Source organism: Natator depressus, chromosome 2 (assembly GCF_965152275.1).
Source record: "Natator depressus isolate rNatDep1 chromosome 2, rNatDep2.hap1, whole genome shotgun sequence".
In the NCBI taxonomy this organism is placed as follows: domain Eukaryota; kingdom Metazoa; phylum Chordata; order Testudines; family Cheloniidae; genus Natator; species Natator depressus.
The window spans coordinates 223,964,173-223,988,283 of record NC_134235.1 but is presented as its reverse complement, the minus strand read 5'-3'; the positions used below and the strand labels follow the sequence as shown (position 1 = coordinate 223,988,283).

The window sequence follows — 24,111 nt, the reverse complement described above, 5'->3', positions numbered from 1 at the left end:
TTTTTGTTTTATTTTGCTTGGTAATTTACTTTGTTCTGTCTGTTATTACTTGAAAGCACTTAAATCCTACTTTTTATACTTAATAAAATCACTTTTTGCTTATTAATTGACCCAGAGTAAGCAAGTAATTCCTGGGGGAGCAAACAGCTGTGCATATCTCTCTATCAGTGTTATAGAGGGTGGACAATTTATGAGTTTACCCTGTATAAGCCTTATACCGAGGAAAATGGATGTATTTGGGGTTTGGATCCCTTTGGGAACTGGGTATCTGGGTGCTGGAGACAGGAGCACTTCTCAAGCTGTTTTCAGTTAAGTCTGCAGCTTTTGGGGGACGTGATTCAGACCTGGGTCTGTGTTTGCAGCAGGCTAGTGTGTCTGGCACAACCAGGCAAGGAACTGAAGTCCGAAGCTGCCAGGGAAAACAGGCTCAGAGGTCATCTCAGCACATCAGGTGGCAGTCCCAAAGGGGTTTCTGTGACCCAATCCATCACAGGCAGTAAAGTTTTTTCACGGTGCACCACAATCAAAGGGCTACAGCGGCCACATTTCAAGTGGGGGCTAGGATGTCCGAGATGTGTTTGGTTTGGCTCGGGTCTGCGTGCTGTTGTGATGTGGATGACAGAGCCACAGGTTTGAGTCTGGGTTAGAAAATTCTTAATGTAGGATTAACCATCAGTGCCCCAGGTTCTCCAACATGGGTCAGCTGCCTTGAGTCTCACTAACCCTGGGCTTACGTTGCAGTGTAGACATACTGTCTGAGGGCAGGGGCAGGACATTCTTGTGAAAAGCCCTGGCTGCTGAACTCTCCTCTTAGGTGAGGATGAAACCTAGATCCATTTCTTTACTTGGTTTGTTGCACTAATTGAGTAGTATAGGAGTTGCCAAACTTACTGGACCTCCGAGCCACATACAACAATCTTCAGAAGTTCAAGAGCTGGGGAACACCTGCCAGGAGCCAGAGGTTGGAGGGCTTCAGCCCTGCTTCTGCTGAAGCCCCAAGATCCCCATCCCCACTGGGCAGAAGCCCCAAGACATTCCTCCATGCAGGGCAGAAGCCCCGAGACCCCACTTCCCACTGGGCAGAAGTCTCTACCACACCACCAAGGCAGAGATCCTGAGCTGCCTCCCAGTCTGGTAGGTGGAGAATGGGAGGGACATGGGGGGCCCCGCATGCCACACTTTAATGGTAACAGAGCCACAGTTTGGACACCCCTTGAGTAGCAGAAAGACCCTACCATGTTCTCCTGGATAATCTACTATAGGGCAAGGAGTTTAAGTCCTATTTTGAGCAGAATTTATTTTGACCCATAGTTTTATCATCAGCCCTACAAACTGTGTTGATGGGGTGTGTTAGAAATGTATTTGTCAAAATGTATTTGCCCTGTAATCGTACAGTGAAGACAAAGTTAATCAGCAATAGGTTTTTACTGCTAGTGGACTCAAAGTAAAGGGAATCTTTGTTCCTCTTTCGAGCGATCTATATGAGTACAAGCAAATATAGATGTATTTTTAATTTATTTTTTTAAATGGCGTAATTTAATAATACAAAGTGGAATGGGTTATGGTAAGCTGCCAAAGTGGCCATTCATGCTGCAAAGTTTGGGCACTGTGAGACTGATATTTAGGAATAAATGGTGCTATCTTATCTATGAGAGTTATAGGTGTGGATCAAATGGAGAATGTATAACTCAAAAGCAGCATGGCGTTAAAGTCAAATTTGAGTAAGCAGTTCAGAAAGAGAATTTCAGTTATTTAAGATTTTTAAAAAATTGTTTTAATGTCTAAGATAAACTGTGCATACACAGCAGCTATTCATACGTTTGTACACGTAATGAAACTCTATTTTAAGTTGTCTTAATGCACTCAAAATTGTTACATGCCCACACAATCTGTGCCTAGTAAAAGTCATCTTTAAAATGCAGTTTTACTCTGAAAAGTGATTATGTAAAAATGGTGGCTCTTTACCCAACAGATCTGTTCTTTTAGCAGATATTACTTTGACTACACAGATTTCAGTGTCAAAAACACATTTTTACTGTTTTACTCCTCTTAGACCTGTAGAATCAATGCAACTAGATTGAGTGAACTGGATTTTCTGTTCCATTTAGTGCATTATTACTGAGCTCCATTGAGCTGCACCTGTATAATCCCATTGATGGTAGTGCTATTTCCTTTTTTTTGTTTTTCAGCATTCCCAGTAATACATGGTGTATAGGCCAGATTAGGCCCACAGCTTGCCCACTAATGTGCAGCCCTGTTATCTCCGCATGATGTCCTCTGATACCTGTAAAATTCCATTGCCTCCCAAGGGATGGTATAAGGGTAAGTGATTAGAACTTGGAAGACTGCTTTTATGGGTAATGCACAAGAAGAACAGACTCCAGTTCTCACTGTCTCAGCATTTTTGCTCTGCAGCGATAAAATGAGTAAAACACAGTCAGTGGCGCTGGAACAGTTTTTATAGTGGGGGTGCTGAGAGCCACTGAACCAAACTGTAAATTCTGTCTATAATGGAAACCACTTCAAGCCAGGGGGTGCTGCAGCACCCCCCGCTCCCTTAGTTCCAGCACCTGTGAACACAGTTCACATAACTTAAGTCAGAAGGTATGACTGAATATACACAGGGAGCAGATACACTGAGGTAGGTTGTGTAATCGTTACTGAGTCACTTTTCAGTGTAGAACTACACTTGAAAAACTTGCCAATTGCCTTAGATAATATCTTAGTTATCTAAACAAATTTATGTAATTTGTAGTAGTCAAGGAATTCTCTCTGCTCATTATAAAGAAAGGTAATACTGCAGATAAACTATTTATCTAGCACATATTTAAAAGTGACTAATGAATGTAACCATTGTGTTCTCTGAAGAGAATTTTGAATCCCGATGCGGATTTTTCCAAAACTTGGAGATATTTGGATCTGGTGTTGGTTCAGGATCATATCAAGTCCTGTAGTTTCAGTGACAGTAACAAATGACTAAAACAAATAAACACATGATAAATTGTTACAATATCTCAATTGTGAGCTATTCATCCTCTGATTTCTCTATAGCTCACAATATTGTTAGATGTGCAAACAGCTGTTAAATATTTGGGTAAATTGGCCACCTTTATATTATATTCACTTCCATTTCCATTCTAAATTTTGTTTAAAGTCAAAACCCATTACAAGTCTAATATATCTTGCTTCATAGATACTTGAAACCACTTAAGTGCTTTGTGGGTTTTGTGCACAGTCTTGAAAGAATATGCTTAAATCAATAAAGATTTCATTTTCTGTGTTTTGTGAAGGTGCATCCTGCACTATTGGGCAGTCTCAGACAAACCGTCGATCAAGTAAAACTGCACAGGCAAGGAATCTAGGGGAAATAATAGTGGAGTACAAAGGGGTAGGAATGAAGCTTAAAATGAATTGCAGTTCCTGCACCAAATTCTGCCATCATTTCCACCCTTGCAAATATGGATTTAGCAGGGTTAAAATTTTCATTTAAAAAAGAAAAAGGGGGGGGGGGGCAACAAACTGTGTTTCCCCAGTTAATATATAGTTTGAATAGGTAACTGATATACCCAGAGTACATGAAGTAACTAAATAGCGAATTGTGAAACTGAAGCAGTCTAAAATACTTGCATTCTTTTGATAAATATATGTACCCCTGTTTATTGATTGTCATGGGGGAGGGTCTGTCATGGTGTAATGGACTTATTTGCATGTCTCAGGAAAACAAATACAGAGACTTCAGATAGCCAGCCATCTATCAACACTTATGAGACAATGACTGGACTGTTCTCTTTGATAGTCTACCTCCGCCCCTTGGTGTGCCCACCAGATGAATTTGGCAAAGAGGGGAAGGAGGGGGCAGTATATGGACACCAAGAACCTGCCCGGTTTAAAAAAGACTGTCCCTGAAGCTTAAGGGAGGCAGAGACACAGAGGTTGGAGAGGTGCTGATTGTCTCTCCACCCCACCCCAGAATGAGAATTGGGGTGTCTGCTAAGTCTTGGGTAAGATGGCTATGCATGTAGGTCTTCTGTTGTTTTAACCCTTTTCGCTGTTATGTCCCTGTTTAAATACTTTGTAGGAAGAAGCTGTTCTGATTCTTTGTATTACCTAGCAGTCATAGTGCCAGAGGGAATCTGTGCAGGTGGCTGAGTGATGGCAGTTGAGGTGCTGTAGTAGCCTGGAGACTGTCAGACAGGTGTCAATGGCAGGGTTCCACCCTGAGAGAGGTGAAAGCACAAGGCCTCACTTGGAAGGATGCCCACAGAGACTGAGTGAGGGGTCAAAGGGACAGCTAACCTTGAACCATAACAATTATCTTGATGAAATATGTAAATAACAGAAATAATATGAATGAGCATCCTATTCACTGCATCTTGAGCAGTGACTCCTCTTTCTCCAGTAATACATCAATAGTTCCTTGTAATACACACAAAATGTGTAGAGGGAAGAATATAGTTCCTTACAGAATAATAATAATGCAGAAGAGTGAGATGTTTGTGTGTAGTTACAGGTTAGTTGCTCATAAAGGGCCTGATCCAACCCCATTTAAGACAAGGGAAATCTTTCCATGGACTTTCATGGTGCTATCACACCCATAGTGCAACAGGGCAACTATAGCAGTATTGAACCAATGCATCAATTTCACAAGGCTTATAGTAAACACATCCCTAATGTTTTCTCACACTTAGGACCTTGTCCATTTTTAAACAGAAAAATGCACCTTAAATCACATTCTTGAGTCAGAGCCTGTTCACCAAAAGAAAGTGAAAATATTTTCTGTGTTTTATGTTTTGGCCTATGCATGGGATTGATGCAATTGCAAGATATTCTTAACCTAAGATACAGTATGGAGTTTGGAAGTAAAACACATACATGATTAGTGCATAAGAATCTCAAAAATCTGAGTGTGCTCATTATGTTTGAGTATTTCAAATATTTGTACTGTATACATTTAAAAATATATTAAGTCCTATTTAATTTATAATAAACTTCAGTAAAGAAATATGAATATACCTATAGTAAAACATGTGGGGCATTTATGCTATGTACTCATATTGCTTACACACTTCAGCACACACTACTGTTTATTAGTTGTGATAGCACCTAGGGGTCCGAGACACGTTAGTCATTTTACAAACACATAATAAAAAGATGGCCCCTGTCCCAAAGATCTTACAGTCTACTGATCAGACTGAATCCTTTTAATAAACAAACTGGGAAATTAAGAAAGAGATGGGAGGATGCGTCCATTTGGAACTCCAGGGGTGTTATCACAGAAGATTGAATATGAAAAATAAAAGTTTGTAAGACCAACTGAGGCCTATGAGAAAATAATTCCAATATGTTAGAAATAGCAGGGCAGGTGGGGGAAGGCCTGTGTGACTGAAAAGAAGACAAATCGTAAACCTGATTTGAAGAAAGGAATTAAAGAGGAAGTGGAAATAGGAATCAACAAAATGGGGGATACCAGTAAATCCAGAAAGAAATACCAGGAAGAGGAAAAAACAAAATGTAACTCTTTAAATTAAAGACAGAAAGGTAATGAGTTTCATAAATGTATCCAAGGAAAGAGAAAAGCTAGAGATGATACAGTACTACAGCTAAATTAGGAGTGAGATTACATAGTCATGGACTCCAAGACGGCTAAATTACTACTCACCCTCCCTCAACTGGTGATAAAATGGAAAATGAGAAACAGGAAACTGAATAGAATGGATTACTTGGGTGAACATGAACAAGTGAGCTCTAAAATGAAGATAAAAAAGAGCCTGAAAAATCCAAGGTCAGGATTTCACTCTAAATAGTTAAATCAGCAGGAATACATGGTGTGCATCCAGGGAATTCCATCCTACAGGAATGAGTGGGGGTAATGTAAGTGTTTCAGTAAATGAAAATCCCTGAAGCCCATCTAAGATGTTAACTAATTGCATAAAAACAAACGTATTATTAATCTGTCAAAAGTAACAGCCTGGAATTCCTGACCAGTTACTTTAGTTTCTCTGCTGTTATTAGAACCAGTGACAACAGAATCCGTTTTTAAGCAGTTGCCGGAGCCCAACATTCTGAAAAACAAGAGAGGTTCATAAAGGGTAGTTAGAGGAGTGGAGCCAGGCAGCCACCCTGCAGGCCACAACACCTTCCAAAGAGACATCTAAAGGTAAGGAAGGAGACGGTCATGGATCTCTTCTGGGTGACAGAGGGACAGGGGAACCAGTAGAAGGCAAAACTCACCTGTTCCACAAACAAAAAATTCTATATTTTGCATAGGGTGCATTACAGGTTTGCTGGTAGTTCTTGGGTTCCTGACTAACTTCTGAGTCATGTGTTCTCAATCTTGGGGTCATGACCACCCTCCCTTTCTTTATGGCTATATCAGGAGAGGGGTCTGTAAACTTTTTTCTTTTGTAACATGAGGTCACAGTATGAAAAAGTTGAGAGCAAAAGGTCTAGGTATCTCAGGGGGTGTATAAACCATTGACAGGAGTGATTTGTATAATTCTACCATATTAATAGTAATACCTCTCCATATGACCTTGGTGTGGCCATTTTTTGAATATTGGAATATAGTTTCAGCACCATGTTATAAAAAGGAGATTGCTTGAGAGAATCTAGGGCAGAGAAGATAAAAGGGTTAGAAGGCATGACCCTTGTTGAGAGGTTAAAGGAAATGAATCCGTACTACTTGGAGAAAAGTCAACAGAGCAGAGCTGTAACTGTTTGCAAATATTTGGGAAGCAACATCAAGGAGACTAAAGGATTTTTCCCCAGATGTTAAACTGCAAAACAACAAATAATGGCTTGAAAAAAGGAAAAATATAGGTGAAACACTAGCAGTATATATATATCTTTTCATTAAAAATTAACTGAACATAGTATTGGGGAAAGGCCCCAGACTAACAGGTTTGTGAAGAGAAATCCTCCATTTACTCACTGAATAAGTACAGCAGTGCTACTCACTCCATTCTAACCTGGATGGGTTGTCTTTCAAGATGATCTGGTAATTCAATCTTAATGTAGATTGAATCCTTGGCACCTTTCTGAGTCCAAACAAGTGCCGGCTATGATGGCAGGTTTGTGCTCGGGGCACCTATCCATAAGTAGATGGAGCCCACCATTTCTTTTCATGTAAACCACGGTAGAATCATAAAATGGTGGTAACTTTCAGAATTTCAACAGAATCCGAGAGACAAAATGCTCCATGTCCTATTGCCAAGTCCTGGAACAATCTTCTCAACTATGATGTCAATGAGGTAATGGAATGATCCGCCTAGGGAGGAAGTACAGATGCCAACTTGTCTCTATTTATAATGAACAGTCCCTATTCTTTAGCCAGAGATATACTTCTTTTCCACTCCAAAAAGTATCTCCCTGTCCAATGTAATTCAATAAAATTAAGAGGTGTGGGGCCTATTTTTCCTTTCCCAAATGTCCCTGTTTGTCATTTTCCAAATTTGGCAGGCAAGAGGCACATTCACTAGAGATACCTGAGATGTCTAGATAAAATCTTGAAGGTCTAATGAAGAGGAAAATCCTGCTCTATGCAGAGGTTTGGACTAGATGACCAGGAGGCCCTTTCCATTTTGTTGTCACTATGTAGTCAAATTCACTCTTCCTTCTGTCCGGCTGCCTTCTAAGTCCTGGGACATGTGCATTAGAGGGTGAGAAAGAAAAGGGGGCTCACTTCTCCTTCTTTAGACAAGCAACACCACCTCTGCCACCCTCTGCATTTCACTATATTAGTGGGAGAGGGTTGGTTTATAAATACTAAGGTCAGAAGGGAGCATTATGATCATCTAGTCTGACCTCCTGCACAACTCAGGCCACAGAATTTCACCCACCCACTCCTGTGAAAAACCTCTCACCTATGTCTGAGCTATTGAAGTCCTCAAATCGTGGTTTAAAGACTTCAAGGAGCAGAGAATCCTCCAGCAAGTGACCCATGCCCCATGCTACAGAGAAAGGCGAAAAACCTTCAGGGCCTCTTCCAATCTGCCCTGGAGGAAAATTCCTTCCCGACCCCAAATATGGCGATCAGCTAAACCCTGAGCATATGGGCAAGATTCACCAGCCAGATACTACAGAAAATTCTTTCCTGGGTAACTCAGATCCCACCCCATCTAACATCCCATCACAGGCAATTAGGCCTATTTACCATGAATATTTAATTACCAAAACCATGTTATCCCATCATACCATCTCCTCCATAAACTTATCGAGTTTATATGGTTCAATGACTTGTATTCTTAAACCAGCAGAAATAGATAATGTGCATCCAGTATTCTAAAGGACTGAACGGAGGACATCTAGGATTTTGTGGAGCTATGTGGAAGGTCTGGATTATAAGTAGGGTGTCCGCATATGACAGACCTGGTGAAGGAAAGCCCTTGCAGCACACATGCATTGAACCAGCCTGCTATGAATTTCACTGGCTCAGATAACCAGTACCTCCCAGTCTACAGGGGCTAAAACACCAGGGACAAAACACCTTTTAGCAGAAGTGAGACAGACACCAGGACAGGTACTGAAAATGGGGACCTCCCCTAGTTTCAGAGACACACAATAACTCTTCCTGCCCTGTTGTTTCCAAAGGGGCTGCTCAGGGATAACTGAATGAAGAATTTGGCCTGCAGAATCTTTATTACTGGTGAATACACAGAGGCAGCCGAAACACATTTTGACTCTTCTATTCCAGGATGTGGTTTCAGATCCAAAAGGGAGGGAAAAAAATAAAAAATATTAATGGGGGCAGATCTTCAGCTGATGTTAGCTGTCATAACTCCCTTGAGGTGAATGACAAATGACACCAGCTGGGGCGCCACCCCCGGCATTTAGACCTGTACACTAGGCCCATTTGTTCTGCAAGAGACAGTGACCATGGTGCCGCCTCCATGCCATTTTTTACAGAGTCACTTCTGTGAGTAGAGCCTCTCTTTGAATTCTTTCGTTGATTTTGATGCAGTGTCATCCTTGGTTAAAACTACCGAAGCAACCCAAATGTTTTTAGATTTGTTGTCGTTTGCACCCTATGGATTTTATACTATGGGTTCTTAAAAACTATTTTTTAATGTTTGTAGGCACAGAAGCAAAATTAATAGTTACATATTCAACCACGAGGAAAGGTGAGGGGGAAAACCAGAGAAAATATTGTTGAAAAGTGTTAGGCACTGTATAAATTCATTCTGAGGGTCTGTTTATTCAATGTGTCTTCATAAATGTTAGTTGGATGGGCAAAGTGAAGTGCTACACTTAATGCAGTAGCATTTACCTATCTGTCTCTAATGCAATAACATTAGAACACCACCTACGATCAGTTCCAAAATTTCAAGGAATGTTCCAGTCATCGATGAGCAGAACCCTTTTGCTTTTGGTGAAAACTGACAGGGAGAAAATGGAGAGCAGAGGGAGCCTCTTGTATCTGATTCTGCAAGCAAGAGAAAAGAAATAAGAATTGTGTGGGGAGGGGACTCACACAGAGACCCTGGCATGCGGGGTGAGGGGGGCGGAATGGGAGTGCCTACAGAACCCCTGGCAGCTGGGAGAATGGGCAACTATGGTATGGGGGGTCAGGGGGTATAGGAGGACTAGAGGACAATGAGGGGCACACAGGGCCCCTTGATGGGGGAAAATGGGGGGAAATAATATGGGGAAAGGGGCAAGGGAACTCAAAGCACTTGGCATGTCAGAGAGAGATGAGGAGGAGCACACAGAGCTTCTGGCATGGGGTCGAGAATGTGGGATCCTTATCTGGGGGAAGAGGGAGGAATGGGGGACTCACAGAGCCCCTGGCATGAAGGGGAGGGTTGCTGGGAAGCTCTGAAGCAAAGGGTCATAGGAAGGTGGCTCGGGAGCTGGTGGCAGTGGGGAGGAGAGAGATTGGAAGAAAGCAAGAAGCCTCTGCTGTGTGCACAAAAACAAGTGCAACCATCTAGTTAGTATCTGTTGATTCAGTCACATGTCAATTTAAAACAACCATATTTGGGTAAAATACATATTTTGTTGTTGGTGTTCAGTTTGATTCTGTGTATTGCTATCAGATCACTCCTGTCATTTCTCCAATTAATTATTTTAGGAAGGGCTGGAAACTTCTCCTTTTATGCAAATAGTCATTTGGTGACCAATGTGACTTTGACATTCCATAGCGGCAATAACCTGGGATTTTTATGGATGCCAAGATCCTGAAACTTGCAGTGAAACATGCAGTAGTGCTGTGATGTTTCTTTTGCCTAGTCAGCTACATATTTCAAGAGACTTCAGTAGTGTTTCATTGTTGCAAAGGTCAAGGAGATAATGATTAAATCAAGGGTGATTGTTTTTATCACTTGAGTTTTTCTTTTTTTAAAAAAAAGAATAGGAAAATGTCAGAGTTTTTAAAAAGGGGAAAAAGTCCATTTCATTTTTAGGTCATTTATATATTTTCAATACTTAGGTGTATTAATTCAGTTATGGCTCACCCACTCTGGGGCAAATAAGCAGAGTGGGCACTACTGCGAGTGTACTGAGGATCTTGCAAGAGCAAAGTGCACCTGTTAAGCTCTCAAAACTAACATTCGACACTGGAGGTTTCAGTCTAACTTGCCACACGTCCCAGGAAGGTTGGCAGCAAGCAATGCTTTGGTCAGCTTCTGTCCCTTGGCTTCTGGCTGCCTTATTAATACTTTCTGGATTAAGCTGTGAATCCAAATATTATGAAAAAAAGAGGCAGAAAAGAAGCATTTCTGATGAACAGTAAGTACCATTGTTGGTGTCACTTACAAATAGATCTGTTCACATGGTGTGGTTTTAAATACCAGGAATGGGAATAGAATGGCTCAAATAAATTTCTTTACAAAGTCTTTGGCAGATATGTAGCTAAATGCCATCTTCTCTTCTTTGATACAACAGGCCTCGCATGACCTCAGAAAGGGGGAATTTAGTATTTCATACAGGCGCCGCCAAAAATATTGAGTTTAGAACCGGATCAGAGGGAAAAATAAAAATTAATGAAGATGACCTCCAAGAGCTTTTTAGTCAGGTGGTATACTTACTTATTCTTATTAAATGTTCACCTTTTTGCTTGCACAATTATAGTTTAATTTAAATTTACATGCTCGCAAAATTTACCACAGGAACTGTTTCAGGTATGGCAATGGTTTTATTACTGTTAGCATTGCTGTCATCATAATGAGATGATCATGAATTATTACAGACCCATAAAGAAATTATGTAGCTATATAAAAAATTAAGAGGCAGTTGCGTACACTATGTAACTCTGTTATCTCACTGAACTTTATCATAAAATACTGTGAAGATCCAACTTTCTTCAGCAACTGAAAAGACAAATGATTGTTTCACATAGGTTTCTAATACACTAGAACTAACCTTTTTTTAAAATTTAGATCAGGAAAAATAAAGATGAGATTCTAGAAGTGAAAAGAAGCACTGGTGTCCTTCAGAATTTTTCAAACCAGATCACTCTGATTAATTCCAAGGTAAGTCTCACCTCATGTCACATTTTCAGTTCCTGATTTTCAGTTCCTCATATCATCACATCTTCATGATTTCTCTGACTGTTACCAGTTATGGGCCCAAATCCTCCACGGAGTATTGCATGGGCTTAGGAAAAAAATTAGAATAATTTGTATGGGCCTGATCCAGCGCCCGCGAACCAAGAACTCCCACAGATTTCAGTGAGTTGTGGATAAAATCCTGAAACTATGGCTCTTCTTTTTGGCTCATCAGCATCTGTGCGTACCTAATCCTGAAGGTCCTACTCAGGCAGAGACCCCAGTGCACTCAAAGACTGTAGGAATGGGCCATATATATCTAATACAACAAGTGTTGCACAGAGTCAGCGTTCCATATGTAGAATCATGTGTCTAGTGAAACTAGAGATGGAAAAGGCCTCGTAGGTCATTTTTCCCATCTCCTGCTAATGCAGATGTTTTCCCTACAGTGCATTCTGGAATCCTTTATTCAGTTCAGTTGTAAATCACTCCAGTTATGGAGTTTCCACAATTTACCTTGGGGAAAATATTCCGGAGTCCATTTGAAATTATCCTGATATGTATGTTTCATTTGACTGTGTTCAGTTTCAGTCTGTTGCTTCTAGTCATATCCCCTTGGCTGATCGCCAACAATTCCTTTTCCTCCTTTGTGTTCATACTCTTCAAATAGCTGTAGACAGTTGTATCCTCTTTGAGGCCCCTAATCCTGCAAAGATTTCTAAACAGCAAAATCCTATTGAACTACTCAAATGCTTAAAGTTAAACACACGCATAAGTCTCCAGGACTGGGGCCTTAGTTGTTTAATCAAATTTATACATATTTAGGTTGTGATTTTCAAAAGAACATAAGTGGTTTAGATAATGAAATTCTATTGAATGAATATTCGGCACCTTATGCCTCTCTGAAAATTCCCTTTTTGTTTTTCCATATGTGAAAATCCCTCCATGTTTCCTTAGTCTACCAGTGTGTACCCGACTGAAAGGTGCAACCAGTCAGTCCCAGGACACACACATATCAGCACCACTTTAATCCCAAACACATTTGTCTTTGTATATCTGTTGCAGATTGTGAGTCTTGAGGGCAGATTTCAAAACATAGAACAGGTGAGTAATTATGGAACAAACCTAGCAGGTTTTATTAAAAGCAGAAAATGAAGGATGACTGCAAGAATAAAAATAACTAGATGGATTCTGTCCTCCCATGCATCACTCAGGGCTGCTTTTCTCATTAAGAGCACACAGACATGAAGTCACGATTTATAGATGAGATGAAATACCTTCTTTTCAAAATAAACTCTGTCAGATTCCCCATTCTTTAATTAAAATATCTTTGTAGAGTTAGAAAAATGGCAACTAGATACTAGGGGGAAAAAAATCTTCTCCTTTTATGATCTGCCAAGACTAAGCCATGATTTGGGAACTCAATCTGAGTGTTTGCTTGTATTAAAGAAATCAATTTTAGTTATTAATTGCAGCATGAGTAATGCAGTTGCCATATAAACCATGCATGTGGCATCAAGAATGAAAGTGAGGCCTTTAGCTCTAGAAACATGGGTCCTCTGCTAGTAGAACTAATGAAGACTCTCTATTAACTGTCACTTGTTGTCGAGCTTTTACCCTCTCAGTGGGCGGCAGCCAGCCTCTACAGGGATACACAATCGCAGACAGACAATTACATTATTAGTTGTTACATTTTTGTAGCGCCAATTGTGTGCTAAGCCTTTCGCAGACAAATCTGACAAAAAAGCAGACTCTTTTAAAGACCGTGCTAGCAAGTAAACTGATTTCTCGTTCATTGTTTCAGACTGTCCTGAGGAAAGCTTGTAGTAGCAACCCCTGTCAGAATTCTGGAACCTGCCTAAGCCTGCTGGATGCCTTCTTTTGTCTCTGTCCCAGTAACTGGCGGGTGAGTCTTTCAGCCTATTTGAACACATCCAATACATATGATTGTCATTATTGTCATCAATAGGGTCCAATTCTGCCTCCTTCACTCTCACTGAGTAGCACCCATAAAAATAATGTGACAATTCATAGAGTTAAGGTAGCTCTCCATATGAAGAAGGATGGGAGACTCTAGATCTTAATGACAGGTTTCAGAGTAACAGCCGTGTTAGTCTGTATTCGCAAAAAGAAAAGGAGTACTTGTGGCACCTTAGAGACTAACCAATTTATTTGAGCATAAGCTTTCGTGAGCTACAGCTCACTTCATCGGATGCATACTGTGGAAAGTGTAGAAGATCTTTTTATATACACACAAAGCATGAAAAAATACCTCCTCCCACCCCACTCGGGAGGTATTTTTCATGCTTTGTGTGTATATAAAAAGATCTTCTACACTTTCCACAGTATGCATCCGATGAAGTGAGCTGTAGCTCACGAAAGCTTATGCTCAAATAAATTGGTTAGTCTCTAAGGTGCCACAAGTACTCCTTTTCTTTTTTCTAGATCTTAAGTAACTCTGCTGTAACTCCACAGACACTTTATGGTCCTTCTATGAACCTAGCTATTGTATATTCCTGTGTCAATGTTAGTCTGTAGTAAAGCACATCTTTTGAAGATTGAGGGTGATATATCAGTTGCCCAAAGCAATGCAGCTCCTTTAATATCCAACTCATCAGTTGGTATGTTTATATAACGCTCTCACACATTTGTCTCTCACACAACAGTGCCCATAAAAGAACCATGGGACAAATTATTTGCTAGTATAAATTGGTGTAAATGGAGCTGTGGAAATTTGTACTTGAGAGAAGGTGGGTCCACCCTAGACCTGAAAAACCATCACGTTGATATTTTTATCAAAATGGATGCTTTTTTCGCAAGAAGTTTCAGAAAACAGTATTTTAAATGAAAAAATATGTTGTTGAAAAGTTTCCAACCGGCTCCATTAAAAACCTAAAAGACGATGGTGAACTCCACTTTATGTTATCCATATGCTTTCTATACATTTCTAAAAGGTTTTATACCCTGGTGTGGCTGATAAGTAGGGTAATGGAAACAAGACAGAACAATAGCAGTTTGTTACAGTGTTTTATAAGGGAAGCTGTGGTAATAGCAGCCTATGCTTTGTATATCCTCTGAAACACTTCTGTTAAATTTTGGCTCCATGAACCACTTTGATTCTCTGTAATTTGGAAAATACCATGGATTTCTATGTCATCTCAGGGCCCGTTCTGTTCAGTTGATGTTAATGAATGCCAGATTTATGCCGGAACAGCACTCGGCTGCCAGAATGGAGCAACATGTGTTAACACACCAGGAAGTTACAGGTAACTTTTCATGCTCTTACACAGAAGTTCACTGTTAGGATCCTCTAACATTTTTATGTCACTTATTGCCACTACAGTGCCACTCCTGGAAATAACAATCTTATATTTAGGTACTGCAGCAGTTTTCACTCAGAGCATAAAACACTTCATAAATTATGTATCCAATCCTGATGCATGCAAATCTCACTGGAGCCACTGGGACCTTTGCCTGTTTTGAGGCAAGAGGATAAGGCCCATATAAAGATTGTGTAAGACTGTCTTTCGTTCTGGTCCCGGCTACCTTGTCCAGATGAGGAGGTTTAACTTGGTGCTGCATGCTACAATAATGGGTGGAGGCTGGACTCCACTCACCAGACTTCCCTGTCCCAGACCTGGTTTACACTACGTAGTTGGGTCAAGGTAAGGCAGCTTACGTCAACTTAATTATGTCAGTGTACACATACGCACTGCAGCCTTACTTCTGCCGATGTACTAGGGCACTTACACCAACAAAGTAATTCCACCTCCACAAGAGGTATAGGGCTTATGTCGGTGTAGTTAGGGTGACACAGTTTCTGTATAGACACTGTGTTTTACTTACATCGGCTGTTGGCTGTCTTGCCAATGTCACGGTTCCATGCTTGAGCTGGCTCTCAGCTCTCCCCCCCACCCCCCACTGCCCCTCTTCAATCGTGGAAGCGCTCCCAGTGAGGACACGTGCCACCAACAGGAGGGTAGTGTGGACATCAGCCACCCCAGTAATTACTGAGGTGGCTGTAAGTTGACCTAACATAGATCAACTTAAGTCTGTAATATAGACATGCTCCTTGTGTGCCAGCTGAACCAGCATGGGTACAATCAGATAGAAAACAAGCACAGTACAGACAACCCACACCAAATTCAATTATTTGGAAGTTTCTGAATTATTAAATAGCATTTCCCCATTCCCCAGGTTTATCTTCCCCATTAGGGGCGTATCACAGATTGAAGCAAGTTTTTCAATTAAACTAAGTGGGAGAAATTCAATGACCCCTTCCCTGCCGTTACGCGCACGGAAATATCTTTGCACTAAAATGAAAATTAAACACTTATCCCAAAGCTAATAAAGTCGTAGAACTTCTCAAATATTTTAGATATCCATTTAAAGTAAGCAATTGATATTCTGCTTGTTTGGTGGCAATCGTTATACAGCTTAATGAAAAATACTACATAATATGAGGGGACTTTTTTTGCCTTACACTGTTGTTAGAATTACACAGTTGCAGAATCTTAACGGGAATGCCCGGGATGCATTTGATTTAGCTCTGTAGTGCTCGTTGATGAACTATTAACAGCCCTGGATAAATGTCACATGTTCAACGGGCAAGTTTGCTTGAAAAGATCATTGCAGGTTACTGAACACTGTCTTTAGTGAACTGACACTGATTAACTTAGGGTTGACAGGATGGAATAATTTAATGCTTGAGTATGTTTCATCAGTTAAGGATCTTCAGATATATAAACAACATGTTCCATCTTCCATACATCCACCCCCAACTAAATATGGGCAAATCAAATGACAGATAAAAAGATTCACAAGACTCTAAATCAGCTAATGAGGTGCATTTCAGAACTTCAAGTCCTGCCCCAAAGGTCTGATCAAAATCAAGGCATTCAAAGATGCAGAGGACATTCCAAAGAGAAAGAGGTCACCACTCCTTTCCAGCTATTCTAGTAAGAGATTAATGTTATTACCCATTTGAAGCTGCTCTGAGCAGCACTTCCTAAAGCTGGTGGCCATGCTCTGGCAGTTTCTGCTGAGTAATAAAACATTGTTGTGTTTTATTTCCTTTAAATACTGATCTTTCCCCTTCTTTAAGGTAATTCTCACTGAATTCCTGCTTGTTTCATATTCAAAACAATACTCTGATAGGCATCAGGACTCCTTCACCATTTCACCAAAATCACCACTATGCAGCTTCGAGCATTAAGGCCCTGATTCTGGAAAGCATTCCTATTATTTCTAAGCTCATGCTTTCCTGAATCAGTGCTTTAAAAAGGTTTCAGAGTAGCAGCCGTGTTAGTCTGTATTCGCAAAAAGAAAAGGAGTACTTGTGGCACCTTAGAGACTAACCAATTTATTTGAGCATAAGCTTTCGTGAGCTACAGCTCACTTCATCGGATGCATCCGATGTGGCACCTTAGAGACTAACCAATTTATTTGAGCATAAGCTTTCGTGAGCTACAGCTCACTTCATCGGATGCATCCGATGTAGCTCAGATAAATTGGTTAGTCTCTAAGGTGCCACAAGTACTCCTTTTCTTTTTGCTTTAAAAAGGACACATAAGTCAAGAGTTTGGACAGGAAAAGTACTGTGGAAACATCCAGTGTAGTCAGCTCTTTGAGGGTGGGGCTGTGTGCCTCATTCACTGTGGCCCCACACCTTGTGTAGTCAGTGACATCTGCAAAATACCATCATTCCGATTTACAGACACGTCACTGGTGTGAGTGTGTGTGTATATGTGGTCTTACTGTTAGTAGGGGAAAGGATTGGGAACCTTGCTGGGGAAGGGAGCATGGATGGATAGAAAGCCTCAAGGCATGGAGTGGAAGAACTTTGTTTGACAAGAATATTGAGATACAGGTCTTCTCATCAGGTGGTAAACAGGCACATTTCATGATGTCCAGTACTGACTTAACACATGTAAGGGGACAGAGAAGCAATGAAGTGCTGTCCTGGAAGCTGACTGCCAGGAAATGCCTACTTTAAAACAGTCACTGTAAGTGAAAGATGGGAAGCAGAGTTCTCTCTTTCAGATGGATAGTGGTGGACATCTTAATTTTGTAGTGCACCACCATGCTGTGCTTCTGAGCACAGGAGGAAGGTAGCAAGTATAAGTCACTTTGTGCATAGCCTGTTTTACAGACTGCCTGATGTGGCAGAGAGACCTGCAGGAATGCTGGAAATTTGTCTATTAAAATGAAATTAACGCTGCAGGGAATAGCACACCCTGAGAAAAGTACCATTGGGCCCCATTATAACTACTGCACATAGATATTCCTTCTAAAATCTTCTCGCAAGCAGTGGCAAAGTATTATAAAGCTTTTGGCAGAGCAAGTAAATATTTGTGGAGACTAAGATTTTTATGCTGAAGCTGAGAACAAACTGCTTTGCAGGGAGCTCTGGCATGCCATTCAGCCTGCTTGTTCCCTTCTAATGGAGAGCTTTGTATTGTGTCTGGAAGTCGTGTATTTACCAGCTTGTTTACCATTACAGAAAATAAGAAACAGAACTTTCAGACTGGTAGCCCCCTATAAGCATGGTGTTCTCGAAGGAACTGAGCAACAGCTGTCTGAATGCCAGTTAAAAAAAAAAAGAGTGACGGACCCAAGTGTGCGACACAATCTGCTACAAAATGGGAAAGTCACTGAACTATAGTGCCCATGCCTTGAAACCACGGGCACCCCCCATATGCTGTCATTTCGATACAGTATTTCTCTTCACTTCCTGTCTTGTATTGTTTGTTCTCTCATGTTCCACCTCAGCAGGGGCTGCATTTCAGGAGCCTAGATTGTACCTTTAGGCATAGTGCACCACCTCCAGAATAGCCCTGAGACTCACTGTAACTCAGAGACTCTCCTCTAGGGCAAATTCCTCCTATCCCCTACCCCCTTGTCTCCTCTTGCTTCAGGAAGTAATAACTTGTTGCAATAGATATAATACCCACATGCAGTTCCTCGTTCCAGCTTGAGAGGACTGGAAGGCAGGATTCCTGGGTTCTGTTACCACCTCTTCCACTAAAACTTGCTGTATTAACATGCATAAACTGCTTAATTTATCCATGCCTCAGTTTCCTCATCTCCACAATGAGTGCAGGGCTGTGTAATTTGTTGAAGTGAGTCAGCTGGTCCAGCAACAACAAAAGAGCCAGCCAGCCAGCCAGCATTATTATTTCTCTTCAAGGCTTTATTCTTGCCAGCTAAAAAATGCCCTTCATACCAAACTAAACAAACTGGCTTTTACCTAACTGGAAAGCAAATAGACAGGCTACAACTTAAGCTTGTGTCTTTCCTCTGACTACCAGGAAGCTCCAGCAACACATCCTCTGTTTCAGCAAAGCACTTGAGCAGGTGTTTAAGGTTAAGCACACACTCAAGTCACTCCCTAGTTGGCAAAGCGGTAAGTGTAGGTGTTTGATGAATCTGGGCCCGAATGACTCGTCCTTCAAGGCCAGATTCTTAAAAGTATTTAGGTGTCTAAATATCAAGTGTGATTTTCAAATATGCCCGAGGTTTGGTGCCTAAATCTCATTGAAATCAGTGGGAGTTAAGCACCTAACTGTGAAAAATCACACTAGCTGTCTAAATACTTCTAAAAACCTGTCCCTCAGTCCCTAGTCTAACTATGAAAGCGGCAAAGAGTCCTGTGGCACCTTATAGACTAAAAGACGTATTGGAGCATAAGCTTTTGTGGGTGAATACCCACTTCTTCAGATTTGAAGAAGTGGGTATTCACCCACGAAAGCTTATGCTCCAATACGTCTAGTCTATAAGGTGCCACAGGACTCTTTGCCGCTTTCACAGATCCAGGCTAACCTGGCTACCCTTCTGATACTAGTCTAACTGTATTGCTCTATCCAGTACACCTGTGGGCTGTAAGGTAGATGTTAATGCTCCACCACCTGTCACAGTATAATTATTGTCTTACAGGAGGGTTTTGAAGGCTTAGTTTAATGTATGTTTGTAAAGGACTTGGAGATCCTTGGCTGGAAGGCACCATTTAAAGTGCAAAGTACCATTACTGTAATAAAATAGTCACATACTACTTTTGTTGAAAAACAGAATAAGGCCATTGTCATTTCATCTTCTGTCACCATCACGTTTGCTGAGAGCTGTATATCTCTGGGTAGAAAAAGTTTTCACCTATTGAAAAGTAAATCCTTTGTGAAAGGCTAATGGGGACTTTAGGGCCAGAAAACTGCTATATGAATACAGTTAGTTGCAACCTTCACAACATGGTAAAGAACCACACTGAAGGGAGAGTCCCAACATCTACACTGGGGAGGAAGGATTTTCCAGTGATTAGTACCCTAACATAGGTGTTGGGAGATCTGTGACAGAGCAGGGCTTGAACCCAAACTTCATGTGTGATCTTGGGCAGGTCACTTAGTGTCTCTGTGCTCCAGTTTCCCATATGTAAAATGGGGGTATCCTGCCCTATCTCACAGGGAGGTTGTAAGGCTAAATACATTCAAGACTGTGAGGTGTTCAGATACTGTGGTAATAAGACAGACAACATTATGGCATTTCTCTGTGTTTTCATCACTAGCTGTACCTGTACTCCAGAAACCTATGGGCCCCATTGTACCTCGACATTTGATGATTGCCAAGGAGGCTCTCAGGCTCTCTGTGAGCACGGCATCTGCATAGATTCAGACAGGGAGCAGCCCAATGAGGTAAGAAATGAAGTATGAGTCTCTTTATGCAACACAGTTTCAGTCAGCGTTTAAGAACCCTGAAGAACCAATAAATACCAATTGTACTAATAAGTACCAACCAACTGTGCTCTCGAGGTGAAATAGTGGCCCTGGGCAACTAATCCTGTACACAATGACCAAACATTGGTTGCTGCATGGTGCTGAGCATCCCAGTGACCACAGAGGGAACTAAAGGTAATTAGCAACTCCCAAGAGGCACCTGTGTCGGGTCCATCATTATCCTCCTTTAAACAGCTGGGAAAGAAGAAACGTTTTTTGAATATTTAAAAACATTACTTGAATCTCCAGTTCTAGTATTGGGTATTATTTCAATCCTAACATTATCTGAAACATAGTTAAGAATAACAAACATTGCCATCACTGCAAGACCCCCATGGAGGGGAAAGCAAGGACTTGGCAATACTATCCCTAGTGGTTTCTGGGGCTGGCAATGTCACGTGCGCTGTTTACCTGCTGTATGATTATTGCCTGTCTTTCATGAAAATAGTCCAGTTTAGTAACTGTAGGTCTGCATTGAAGATTTGGTTAAGGTTCACCATTCAGTTGCTTCTAGGCTATTTTCCCTTTATTTTGTAGATTATTGGTGGGATTTTCAAAAGTTTCAGGGTTGGCTTGACTCTTCTCCCATTAAAGTCAATGATAAAGCTCCCCTTGGCTTCAGCGAGATCACAGTTAATGCTGAGCGCTTGAGAATGTACCACCCTAATGTTATTTAATGTTAACTTCAAAACTCTTCATACTCCAATTCTCTGGGACATTGCTGAGACCAAATAAGGATTGTTCTTAAAAATAAATAAATAAATAAATAAAAATCACACTTTAACAAGAGGTTCTGGAACATAACTTCAATCCAAATAAGTCATGCTGACTCCACTGAACACTGCAATTCGTTACAGATGTTACGATCTGAGTGTTAGTAAACTTTACAGTAAATATAATCATTGCCCTTAAAGAAAATATGGATTTGTGAATTAATTAGCTATTTACACTGTGTACGTCACACAGATTACTGCACAGTTTGCCAAACTGATTTCAGGTTGTTATATTTATATTGGTCTCTTTACCCTAAATGCAAAGCAAGCTGAGTTGATTGCTTTAAATTATGTTTAGGTACAGTTCATGATTGCTGTTCTTTCTCTCAGGTGTAGTTTCAGTAAAATACAGGTTCCTTTTGCTTAGTGAAATAATGATGCAGCCTGTTATTGCCATGTGCTAAATGTTCAATTTCAGAGGAAGAAAGATGGGAAAATCTACCCATGACTATGCAAAAGCAAATCACGTGCCAACATATTTTTTGGGGGGAAGGGATAGCTCAGTGGTTTGAGCACTGGCCTGCTAAACCCAGGGTTGTGAGTTCAATCCTTGAGTGGGCCAGTTAGGGATCTGGGGCAAAAATTGGGGATTGGTCCTGCTTTGAGCAGGGGGTTGGACTAGATGACCTCCTGAGGTCCCTTCCAACCCTGATATTCTATGATTCTATAAACTTCTCTTGTAATTGGCTGTAGTTTAAAAGATTTTTTAAAATTGTTCCTTGTATAGGCTTCTTAGTAGTTTTCACAATTGCCCTAATCCATAACATGCTGTTTAATGTGGCAGCCAAAGTACAGCTGTATCTGCAATGCTGGTTGGATGTCCCCGCCTGGTAGCCCTGACTGCAGTGCTGACATAGATGAGTGCAGCCTCTCTAGTCCGCCGTGTTCTCAGAATCCTCCTGTAGGGTGCTACAACACTCCAGGCTCTTACTACTGCGGGCCTTGTCCCACAGGTACTTTATTCTCATTCAGCAACAAGAGGCAAAGGTGTGTGCTGACTGCCAATACTTCACAAGCACAGAATTGGGGTCAATACAGGAGTAACTGGATGAAATTCTTTGGACTTTTTTATACGGGAGATCCAATTAGCTAATCTAATGGTCCCTTCTGCCCTGAAAATCTATGAATTCTCTTTTTGCAGTGCACTTATTTGAGTTATTTAGGCATTTTGTAGAGAACATGATTACAGGGACTCTAAATAATGATGATCAGGATTAGAACAAGCCTTTGTAGTAAAAATTTTATGGTAAGGTCTGACTGGCCTAATCCTTATGTAAAAGTGTGATCCATTACTGAAAATGCACAGGACATATTCAAATAAAAGGTCCCCACTCACATTTAGCAGACTACATTATTTTAAATTCTACAGTACATTTCAGTTTAGTTCTAATACCTCAAAGGAGGAAGATTTCCCATTCACCTGCCTTTCCTAAATGGCATGCAAAAGTAATATTTTCCTGTGCTTGGGACAGGCAGGAAAGTTCTACTAAAAGGAAGAAAAGTAAGAGGTAGTCGTAAGGATTTGCCAGTTTTTGCCTCTCTGCTGTGCCTCTTCATAGGCTGGCAAGGAAATGGCTACCGTTGCCAAGATATTAATGAATGTGAGATGGATAATGGAGGCTGTTCAATAGCACCAGTGGTTCAGTGCATCAACACTATGGGATCCTTCCACTGCAGTCTTTGTCCACCAGGTAAAACAATGAATTGACTTTATGTTGATATAATGACAAGCAGGATATACGCTGAAAACATGAAGATACTACACCTTCTAGCACCGTTAGTTTTGTTTAAATAAACAGGTGTTATACTAACCAACGTGATTTTAATGTGGTTTAATATAGTGTCTGGAGACAAAGCACATTTAAACTGCCTTAGGAAGACTTAGTGATGAGCATGTGATAGTGTACATATCTAATTACATCTCCTTTAAATTGATTCCTGTCACACTAAAAAGACATTTTAAATGACTTATCAATGTGCTTCCTTTGGCAGACAATACGTGAATAACTAAGATCATTATTATGTTGTCCACATTAATTAAAAGTATATGCTATATGTCAAACCACCTGGATTGTCCTTGTTAAAAGACTTACTAATTACTCATTGCTTTAAAAGTGCTTCCAAAATCTGTACAGTGTTTCCAGCCACAAAATAAACAGAGCAGTTGGAGTGGTGATAAGTCAACATTTTGAGTTTTATTATTTTTAAAGCCCTTTATGAGAAGTACAGCATCATTAACAGAAATACTAACTAACAGAAAAAATGTTTTTAACTGCCTGGAATAAATGTAATGGAAACAAATTCCTGTTAGGAAGAGTTCACCAACACTGTTTACCACACATATGTTACTCTATACTGGGAAGGCATTTTGAGTACATGTTTGATCTAATGCACTGGATCATAAGTAATTCATAGGCTTTGATGAATGATACTCCAGGCACCTCTTTCTTCTTGTCTTAATGAGCCTCATAGCAGCACCAGCAGCGATTTCCCACTCTCCATTCAGTTGTTTGTGTTCTAAACTTCAGTGCATCATGGGCCTATTCCAAACTTCAGTCTCGCAATCATGAGACCAAAGTTATAGAAACCCATGCACCACTGTGGTTTATTGTGTGCAGAAATGAATGGAAGGCAGAATGCAATGACTGCTACAGCCCAGGTCTTAAGGTTCTGATCTCACACATACTTGGTTTATGTGGATGTAACTCTGTTTTGTCCATTGGATTTACTTATGATTAACAACAGAATCAGTAAGATCAGAGTCAGGGCCCTGAAGTGTGGTAACCTGAGGTAGTCAACGAAGTTTGAAAACCTCTGGTCCAGTGTCAACTTCAGCTTTTTCTGTTTAAGTGCTGGAAAAGCATCGTACTTGGTCCACATTTAAGTCTTTCACCTGGGTGACAGTATGAGTAAGCATAGTTCCCATTTGATTCTCACAGATTTTCACCAACCCGGTTTGTTTGTATAATAACAATGATCTTATTCTGACCAGGTTATGAGGGGGATGGAAGAGTATGCACCCAAGTTAGTATCTGCTCAATAAATAATGGAGGTTGCCATCCATTGGCCTCATGTGTACCCTCTCCAGGTAAT

At 40.7% G+C, this 24,111-nt stretch overlaps 1 protein-coding gene across 2 annotated transcripts in view; it reads left to right on the top strand.

Moving 5' to 3' along the window:
• Nucleotides 1-10,550: 10,550 nt before the first annotated feature.
• The window catches only part of CUBN (cubilin), a 212,908-nt gene continuing 199,347 nt past the window's right edge, over nt 10,551-24,111 (top strand). Inside the window, exons 1-10 of one of the 2 annotated variants that reach the window (XM_074946012.1) lie at nt 10,551-10,725; nt 10,882-11,011; nt 11,376-11,468; nt 12,549-12,587; nt 13,288-13,389; nt 14,646-14,749; nt 20,038-20,164; nt 21,803-21,971; nt 22,491-22,709; nt 24,011-24,106. In XM_074946012.1, coding sequence (XP_074802113.1) covers nt 10,607-10,725; nt 10,882-11,011; nt 11,376-11,468; nt 12,549-12,587; nt 13,288-13,389; nt 14,646-14,749; nt 20,038-20,164; nt 21,803-21,971; nt 22,491-22,709; nt 24,011-24,106 — 1,198 coding nt within the window. In that variant the 5' untranslated portion in view covers nt 10,551-10,606. The remainder of the gene's footprint in view (nt 10,726-10,881; nt 11,012-11,375; nt 11,469-12,548; nt 12,588-13,287; nt 13,390-14,645; nt 14,750-20,037; nt 20,165-21,802; nt 21,972-22,490; nt 22,710-24,010; nt 24,107-24,111) is intronic. The other variant, XM_074946011.1, reaches the window with a different exon arrangement.